The 10,302-nt window shown below is 43.1% G+C and overlaps 1 protein-coding gene across 1 annotated transcript in view; it reads left to right on the top strand.

Annotated features, from left to right (window-relative positions):
• The first annotated feature begins 3,066 nt into the window (after positions 1-3,066).
• Positions 3,067-10,302, top strand: part of nkd2b (NKD inhibitor of WNT signaling pathway 2b) — a 170,833-nt gene continuing 163,597 nt past the window's right edge. Inside the window, exons 1-3 of the mRNA XM_055651305.1 lie at positions 3,067-3,454; positions 3,658-3,684; positions 3,887-4,008. Of these exons, the coding sequence (XP_055507280.1) occupies positions 3,430-3,454; positions 3,658-3,684; positions 3,887-4,008 (174 nt within the window). The 5' untranslated portion in view covers positions 3,067-3,429. The remainder of the gene's footprint in view (positions 3,455-3,657; positions 3,685-3,886; positions 4,009-10,302) is intronic.

The following is a 10,302-nucleotide window of genomic DNA, read 5'->3' as shown; positions in this document are numbered from 1 at the left end:
CAGGGACATCTGGAAACTTTTGACCCACTTGTACACAAAAAGTGGATCGAGGAAGAATGCCATCTCCCTTGCACTAGATTTAGTCCTGGGTTACATTGATAATAAGAACACCAATGTCGGGATGTTATTGTGGAGGAAGGAACTGCAGATGCTGGTTTACACTGAAGATAGACATAAAATACTGGAGTAACCCAGCGGGACAGGCATCATCCCTGGAGAGAAGGAATGGGTAACCTTTCAAGAAAAAAGCACATCAGCCCATCACCTTTCACCCCATCAGCCATTGCATGAAAAAAACAAAATTGCCACCACCTTCAATGAGATCCCACCACTAGCCACATTTTCCCATCTCATCCCTTTTCCGCCTTTCTGCAGAGACCGTTTCTACCTCAAGTCCATGGTTAACTCATCCCTTCTCACCCAAACCACCCCCTCCCCAGCTACCTTCTCCTGCAACTGCAGGAGATGCAACACCTGTTCCTATACTTCCTCCCTCGACTCTCTCCAGGGACCCTGACAGTCCTTTCAGGTGAGGCACTTGCAACTCCTCCAACCTCATCTACTGTATCCGTTGTTCAAGATGTGGACTCTTATACATCGGCGAGGCCAAACATAGATTGGGCGATCATTTTGCTGATCTCTCCACCTGGACCTACCGGATCTCCCGGTTGCTAAACACTTTAATTCCTCTTCCCATTCCCACACTGACCTTTCTGTCCTAGGCCTCCTCCATTGTCAAAGTGAGGCTCAATGCAAATTGGAGGAACAGCATCCCATATTTCGCTTTGGCAGCTTACACCCCAGGGGTAGACACAAAAAGCTCAGTAACTCAGCGGGACAGGCAGCATCTCTGGAGAGAAGGAATGGGTGACATTTTCGGTCGAGACCCTACTTCAAACCAGGGGTATAAGTTTTGATTCCTCTAACTGCAAGTAACCCCTGCATTGCCTCCCTCTCCATCCCTCCCCCATCCTTGTCATAGCAGCTTTCATTCTCACCTCGCTACAGCTAACAATGACCTACATAGATACAGGAGGTTTATGAGTAGGCCATTCGGCCCTTCGAGCCAGCACCGCCATTCAATGTGACCATGGCTGATCAACCACAATCAGTACCCCGTTCCTGCCTTCTCCCCATATCCCTTGATTCCGCTAGCCCTAAGAACTCGATCTAATTCTCTTTTGAATGCATCCAGTGAATTGGCCTCCACCGCCTTCTGAGGCAGAGAATTCCACAAATTCACAACTCTCTGGGTGAAAATGTTTTTCCTCATCTCAGTTCTAAATGGCCTAACCCTTATTCTTAAACTGTGGCCCCTGGTTCTGGACCCCCCCTCCCCTCCCCCACCCCCAACATCGGGAACATGTTTCCTGCATCAAGCATGTCCAATCCCATAATAATTTGATATGTTTCTTTGATAAGATATCCTCTCATCCTACTAAATTCCAGTGAATACAAGCATAGTTGCTTTCAAATATTATATGACTATCCCGCCATCAGGGGAATTAACCTCATGAACCTACGCTGCACTCCCTCAGTAGCAAGAATGTCCTTCCTCAAATTAGGAGACAAAAACTGCACAAAATATTCCAGGAGTGGTCTCACCAGGGCCTTGTACAACTGCAGAAGGACATCTTTGCTCCTACACCCCTCTCATTATGAAGGCCAACTTGCCATTAGCTGTTCCCTTTATCATTGTGACTTTTTTGCATAGCTTTCATTCATTTGTTCTATGTCTCTCTACACCATCTCTCGTCTGTTTCTCCCGTTTCTCTTTCCCATGACTTTCAGTGTGAAGAAGGGTTTCGACCCGAAACGTTGCCTATTTCCCTCGCTCCATAGAGCCTCACCCGCTGCGTTCTTCCAGCATTTTTGTCTACCTTCTCTCGGGATGCTGCCTGTCCTCACTGAGTTACTCCAGCTTTCTATGTCGTGTCTATCTTCGGTTTAAATCGAAGTCTGAAGTCTGCAACGTCCAGGTTCAGGAATAGCTACTTCCCTACAGCCATCAGGCTATTGCAGTTGTACAGGGTCTTGGTGAGACCACACCCGGAGTATTGCGTACAGTTTTGGTCTCCTAATCTGAGGAAAAACATTCTTGCCATAGAGGGAGTACAGAGAAGGTTCACCAGACTGATTCATGGGATGTCAGGACTTTCATATGAAGAAAGACTGGTTAGACTCAGCTTGTACTCGCTAGAATTTAGAAGATTGAGGGGGGATCTGATAGAAACTTACAAAATTCTTAAGGGGTTGGACAGGCTAGATGCAGGAAGATTGTTCCCGATGTTGGGGAAGTCCAGGACAAGGGGTCACAGTTTAAGGATAAGGGGGAAATATTTTAAGACCGAGATGAGAAAAACATTTTTCATACAGAGAGTGGTGAATCTCTGGAATTCTCTGCCACAGAAGGTAGTTGGGGCCAGTTCATTGGCTATATTTAAGAGGGAGTTAGATGTGGCCCTTGTGGCTAAAGGGATCAGGGGGTATGGAGAGAAGGCAGGTACAGGATACTGAGTTGGATGATCAGCCATGATTATATTGAATGACTGTGCAGGCTCGAAGGGCCGAATGGCCTACTCCTGCACCTATTTTCTATGTTTCTATGTTTCAACCAAAACTCTGAACATTAATAGCCCATTATCTGTTTATTTGCACTTTATCTGTTTATTTATCCATGTGTGTATATATTTATACAATGGTATATGGACACACTGATCTGTTCTGTATTGATGCCTACTATATTCTGTTGTGCTGAAGCAAAGCAAGAAATTCATTGTCCTATCTGGGATACATGACAATAAACTCTCTTGAATCTTGAATGTTGAATCTGTAGTTCCTTCCTTCCTACACAGAGTTCAGAATGTAGTCCTCAACATTGCAGCACATCAGCTGCAATTTTTTTTTTTGAAGTGTAGTGGAATAAAACTTCCTTAAGAAAAATAAAACGCCAAGTGTGGTCCATTGCCAGGTATGTCGAACGTGCGGAGAATATGTACATTGAAAGGTTTGGTGAGAGCTCAGCACTCGACTGGTCGTGTCTGCAAGAACTGAAGTGGTTGGAGCATTGGATTCAAAGGGGGAGAGAGCCTCGCACTTTAAAGTGCCGCCGAGAGTAAGCTGCAGCGTTTTTAATGTGGTATCAGTGAGAGAGGGGAGAGCAGTGCACTCGAGCATGCCTCGCTCCGCCGTTCCAGTCGCCCTGTGACAGCTCTACTGCAAACTCTTTCAAGAAGATACTCCTTTCATTGGCGAGAGTTTTCTTTGTACTTGTGGGATTATTATTTGTTTTCCTTTTTTTTTTCCCTTCTCTCTCTCTCGCTCTCGCTCACCCTCCCCGCTTCGTCAAAGGAAGAATTACAACCAAAAACTCCAAATGCTTTTCTCGGCGAGGAAGCGAAGGAGAAACTATTAAAGCAGCTGCTGAAAATGGGCAAGCTTCAATCAAAACATGGTAGGGGAATTAAAACTCATCCCACGGCCGCCCGCATACATACATACATACATACATACATACATACATACACGTGGGGTCTGTCTGTCTGTTCGCAAGGAGGGTGGGTTTCTAATTTAGAGATCGGCTCATTTGTAAATGAAACGGGCAACCTTCACTAACTTTTATTTTATTTTTTTACATGGCTCGTTTGAAACTGGCAGCCTGCAAGCGGAGGGAGAATCCCGAAGGTGAGATATTTCCCTTTTAACGATTTTATTGACCATTTCATCTAGATGGGAATAAAACTGTTAGTTTGATACATCAAATTGATTTCACCATCGCCTTTTTAAAATGTTTTTTTTTTTTTAAAATTAAAAAAACCTTCTTGCAAATGTATTTCTTGCACCAGTTTCACCGGGTTTAACTCTGCTTATGTGTGTGTGTGTACAGGAGACAGCTTCGTGGTGAACGCCTATCTAAACCGCCAGGGTTTGGAAGAGTATGAGGGGCAGAGAGGTTCGAGCTTGGTCCCGGAGCAAGCGAAGCAGCGCGGATGCAGACCCCTCTCCACGGTAATAGCCCCAGCAAATACACCCATTCATCCACATGTGTACACATGACTCTAATACACCCACCCCACAGCAATACAGCGCGCACACACACACACACCGGGGCCCGGACATGCATTGTTTGTTGTTGCAAATTCCACTTTTGCCATCTGCGTTTTTTAATGTATTGCAAATGTTTTTTTTTAATTAGCAAACCTCGTCTCTGCTAGTCACGTTTTAACTGGGATACACTTCGCCATCTCCGCGTCTTCCAACCTGCCTGTCCCTGTCTCTCTCCCTCTGCGGAGCATCCGTTCCCCTCGGCTTCCAGCTTTATCTCCCCCCGCTCACTTATCCATCTCCAATGATTGCGAGTGGCTTTTTCCTTCCTATCTGTTTATTATTATTATTATTATTATTTGTTGTTCTGGGCTGGACATGTGTGCGGGAACAGAGGAGAGCAGCCCCGAGGTGAATCTGGGGGCCAGCAACCATCTAGATCAAACCGATCTCGCTATGTATATATTTTCACGTTCTGCCTTCCAGGCATGTTTTCAAATGCAGACACTCTTTGGAACATCGATCCAGTCTATAGAAACAATTGTCCCAATGGGAATTATTAGCTCTGTCTATTAAGAACCAAATTTGAATGATTTCGACATTCACCGAAATTAAGTCTGTCCCGACTCCTAAAAATCACCTAATTTGTAGGGATTCGCTTGAAACAAGAAGAGGTTCCATTTAGGTAGAGCAGTGGTTACATTAGTGGACTCGCAGCCAGAGCTCTGGACCATCCGTCCAGTTCAAATGCCAGCATAGTGGCTGGGGAGTTAACGTTAAATAATGAAATTACATGAAAGCTCGGCTTAGTACATGTAACGGCGAGGCCAGCAGATTCATTGATTTGCTCAGCGCTGTTCTCCGGGGAAGAATATCTGCCATTCCTCGCTGGTCTGCCCTTTTGTCAGCCGAACCAATTCTTAATTACTCCTTCAGTTCAGCAGCGAATAGGCAGAGATAATCGATGCTTGCATAGCCAGTGATACCCATGTCCTGTGTCTGTGTGAAATCTGTTGCAAGCACGGATTAAACTTTCCATTCGATTTCCATACCAAAGCAGCATTGTATGTGAAGCTTTGACACTGTATCAGAATAGGACATAGAACTGCACAGTGCAGGAACAGGCCCTTCGGCCCATACGTTTCTGCTGTGTCTGATGGCCAAATTAAATTAACCCCTTCGACGGCACGCGATTCATCCATGTTTATGTCCCTATCTGAAAGGCTCTTGAATGCCATTATAGTATCGGCTGCCCCCAGCACCAGCCCAGGAGGTCGACACCCATCACTCGGTGTTAAATGAAACTTATCCGGCACATTTCATTTAAACTTCCCCCTCTGACGTGAAAGTTATACCCTCTAGTATTTGACATTTGGTCCTGGGGATAAAATATTCTTAACTGTCCCTTCTATCTGTGCCCCTCATAATGTTATTTATCAGGTCGCCCCTCGACTTCCGACGTGCTAGAGAAAATAATCTAAGTTTGTCCAACCTCTCCTTGAAGCTAATCTCCTCTAATCCAGGCAGCATCCTGTTGAACTACATTTGTATCCTCTCCAAATCCTTCCTGTAATGAGGCAATCAAAGATTTATCAAGCTGCAATTTGACTTCCTGACATACTCGATGCCCTGACCAATGACGGCAAACATACCGCTCTATCCACCTGCGGTTGGCCCTCTCAGGCAGCTATGGTCTTAGAAACATAGAAAATAGGTGCAGGAGTAGGACATTTGGCCCTTCGAGCCTGCACCGCCATTCAATATGATCATGGCTGATCATCCAACTCGGTATCCCGTACCTGCCTTCTCTCCATACCCCCTGATCCCTTTAGCCACAAGGGCCACATCTAACTCCCTCTTAAATATAGCCAATGAACTGGCCTCAACTACCTTCTGTGGCAGAGAATTCCACAGATTCATCACTTTGTGTGTGAAAAATGTTTTTCTCATCTCGGCCCTAAAGGATTTCCCCCTTATCCTTAAACTGTGACCCCTTGTTCTAGACTTCCCCAACATCGGGAACAATCTTCCTGCATCTAGACTGTCCAACCCCTTAAGAATTTAAGAATTTAGACTGTGCGATCCCTCTATACATCAATGTGGTTAAGGGTCCCGCCATTAATTCTATACTTTTCCATTAATATTCCACTAAAGTCATGTAGACAACATCCACTGCTCTAGCCTTGTCAAGCAAAATCTTTTGCACTACCTTCACCAACCACTGTAAACAAGTAGATATTCTATTTGGCTAATGTAGCGGTTGCATTATTGTATTTGTGGCCAGAACTCTAGACTATTGATCCAGAGATGCAAGCTCAAATACCCCCAGAGTTGCAGAGGAAAATACATCAAACAATTACATTAAGTGTTACTATGAAGCTACCATTTTGATCATTGTGTGTATATATACAATCACAACAGAAAATGTAAGCAGTCAGCAGGTCAGGCTACACCTGGGCGAAGAGAAAATGAGTTAATGTTTTGTGTTGAATGTTAACTCTGATTCTCTTGCCACAGATGCAGGCTGACCTGCTGAGTATTTCCTGCATTGTCTGTCCTTATTTGCGATTTTGATCCCCAATTCAGGCTAGGTGAAAGGGGAAATAATTAAAGGGACAGGGCAAATGGGCTTCAGTGGAATAATTACAATGCAATTGTTGCTTCTGTGACTGGGTAGTTCCAATAGGAGCCAAGGGTCTGAAAGCATTTGAGAAGTTCAAACGTTACAGGAACAGAATTAGGCCATTTGGCCCATCAAGTCTACCCCACCCATGGCTGATAGATCCCTCCCTCCTAACCCCATTCTCCTCCCTTCTACACCCGTACAAATCAAGAATCTATCTATCAGCCTTAAAAATATCCATTGACTTGAATTCCACAACCCTCTGTGGCAATAAATAATGATAATGTTCTCCTTTAGAGTGACTATTCTGAGAAAACGTATCAGAGTGTTCATGAACTAATTAAGTTTGACAATCATGATTGAGGAATTATATATGAAAGTTGATATCAGGTATCTGGACCAGGATTGGCCAGCTTAAAGCCAATGTGAACACATCATTCCAGGATTTCGTTGCTTCAGGTGTGATAGAATTGGAGGGGCAAGAGGTGGAGGTGTTGCATTGCTAGTCAGGGAAGATATTACAGCAGTGCTTTGGCAGGATAGATTGGAGGGCTCATCTAGGGAGGCTATTTGGGTGGAATTGAGAAGTGGGAAAGGTGTAGCAACACTTATAGGGGTGTATTATAGACCGCCAAACGTGGAACGAGAATTGGAAGAGCAAATATGTAAGGAGATAGCAGATATTAGTAGTAAGCACAAGGTAGTGATTGTGGGAGATTTCAACTTTCCACACATAGACTGGAAAACACATTCTGTAAATGGTCTGGATGGTTTGGAGTTTGTAAAATGTGTGCAGGATAGTTTTTTGCAGCAATACATAGAGGTACCTACTAGAGGAGGGGCAGTGCTGGACCTCCTGTTAGGAAATGAGACGGGACAGGTGGCAGAGGTATGCATTGGGGAACAGTTCGGGTCCAGTGATCACAATACCATTAGTTTCAATATAATTATGGAGAGGGTCAGAACTGGACCTAGGGTTGAGATTTTTGATTGGAGAAAGGCTAACTTTAATGAGATGCGAAATGATTTAAAAGGAGTGAACTGGGACATTTTGTTTTATGGGAAGGGTGTAGAAGAGAAATGGAAGACATTTAAAGGGGAAATTTTAAGAGTACAGAATCTTTATATTCCTGTTCGGTTGAAAGGAAACAGTAAAAATTGGAAAGAGCCCTGGTTTTCAAGGGAAATTGGACATCTTGTTCGGAAAAAGAGGGAGATCTACAATAATTATAGGCAGCATGAAGTAAATTAGGTGCTTGAGGAGTATAAGGAATGTAAAAAGAATCTTAAGAAATTAATTAGAAAAGCTAAAAGAAGATATGAGGTTGCTTTGGCAAGTAAGGTGAAAGTAAATCCAAAGGGTTTCTACAGCTATATTAATAGCAAAAGGATAACGAGGGATAAAATTGGTTCATTGGAGAGATGGAGTGGACAGCTATCTGCAGAGCCAAAAGAGATGGGGGAGATATTGAACAATTTCTTTCCTTCGGTATTCACCAAGGAGAAGGATATTGAATTATGTGAGGTAAGGGAAACTAGTAGAGTAGCTATGGATACTATGAGTTTCAAAGTAAAAGAAGTACTGACACTTTTGAAAAATATAAAAGTGGATAAGTCTCCAGGTCCTGACAGGATATTCCCTAGGACATTGAGGGAAGTTAGTGTAGAAATAGCCGGGGTTATGACAGAAATATTTCAAATGTCATTAGAAACGGGAATAGTCCCCGAGGATTGGCGTACTGCGCATGTTGTTCCATTGTTTAAAAAGGGTCCTAAGAGTAAACCTAGCAATTATAGACCTGTTAGTTTGAATTTAGTGGTGGGAAAATTAATGGAAAAGATACTTAGAGATAATATATATAAGCACCTGGATAAACAGGGTCTGATTAGGAACAGTCAACATGGATTTGTGCCTGGAAGGTCATGTTTGACTAATCTTCTTGAATTTTTTGAAGAGGTTACTAGGGAAATTGACGAGGGTAAAGCAGTGGATGTTGTCTATATGGACTTTAGTAAGGCCTTTGACAAGGTTCCTCATGGAAGGTTGGTTAAGAAGGTTCAACTGTTGGGTATAAATGCAGGAGTAGCAAGATGGATTCAACAATGGCTGAATGGGAGACGCCAGAGGGTAATGGTGGAAGGCTGTTTGTCGGGTTGGAGGCAGGTGACTAGTGGGGTTCCTCAGGGATCTGTGTTGGGTCCTTTGTTGTTTGTCATGTACATCAATGATCTGGATGAAGCCGTGGTAAATTGGATTAGTAAATATGCAGATGATACCAAGATAGGAGGTGTTGTGGATAATGAAGAGGATTTCCAAAGTCTACGGAATGATTTAGGCCATTTGGGAAAAATGGGCTGAAAGATGGCAGATGGAGTTTAATGCTGATAAATGTGAGGTGCTACACCTTGGCAGGACAAATCAAAAAAGAACGTACATGGTAAATGGTAGGGAATTGAAGAATGCAGTTGAACAGAGGGATCTGGGAATAACCGTGCATAGTTCCTTGAAGGTGGAATCTCATATAGATAGGGTGGTAAAGAAAGCTTTTGTTATGCAAGCCTTTATAAATCAGAGCATTGAGTATAGAAGCTGGGATGTAATGTTAAAATTGTACAAGGCATTGGTGAGACCAAATCTGGAGTATGATGTACAATTTTGGTCGCCCAATTATAGGAAGGATGTTAACAAAATAGAGAGAGTACAGAGGAGAATTACTAGAATGTTGCCTGGGTTTCAACAACTAAGTTACAGAGATAGGTTGAATAAGTTAGGTCTTTATTCTCTGGAGCGCAGGAGGTTAAGGGGGGACTTGATAGAGGTCTTTAAAATGATGAGAGGGATAGACGGAGTTGATGTGGACAAACTTTTCCCTTTGAGAATAGGGAAGATTCAAACAAGAGGACATGACTTCAGAATTAAGGGACAGAAGTTTAGGGGTAACATGAGGGGGAACTTCTTTACTCAGAGAGTGGTAGCAGTGTGGAATGAGCTTCCAGTGGAAGTTGTGGAGGCAGGTTCGTTGGTGCCATTTAAAAATAAATTGGATAGGCATATGGATGAGAAGGGAATGGAGGTTTATGGTAGTGCAGGCAGATGGGATTAAGGGAAAACCGTTGTTCGGCACGGACTTGTAGGGCCGAGATGGCCTGTTTCCGTGCTGTAATTGTTATATGTTATATGGTTATATCATGATGGAATGGAAAAAACTGCGTTTTGTTTTGTTGCAATCAGTAAAATGATGTTTTCTTTGCCATCTAAACCATTCTTAAATACTGATATAGTCACTGATTTAGTTATGACATTTGGTACATTCCTCAGTTTCATGTACCGTTTATTTTATTAAATAACATTTATTCTGTATGCCATCCTAAATCTCTATCTATATCTTCTTGTCTTCAATCAATGCAATGGGCTTTTCATAATCCAATCCATCTCTTCCTGATTTTAAGTGCCCTTATTAAATCATGCTCCTATACTGATTTTCCCCACGGGTTTCTTTCATGTTTCTATGTCCTTCTGCCAGGCACGGTAAATCTCACGGTAAATCTGTCCTGTGATTTCTCTGTCTTAAGATACTGTCTGAAATGTCACAGGGCAATATATGATACTCTGAAGGTTTCAGACTGATCATGAT

The sequence above is a fragment of the Leucoraja erinacea genome, chromosome 2 (genome assembly GCF_028641065.1).
Source record: "Leucoraja erinacea ecotype New England chromosome 2, Leri_hhj_1, whole genome shotgun sequence".
Lineage (NCBI taxonomy): Eukaryota > Metazoa > Chordata > Chondrichthyes > Rajiformes > Rajidae > Leucoraja > Leucoraja erinaceus.
This window is presented reverse-complemented; position numbering and strand designations above follow the sequence as displayed.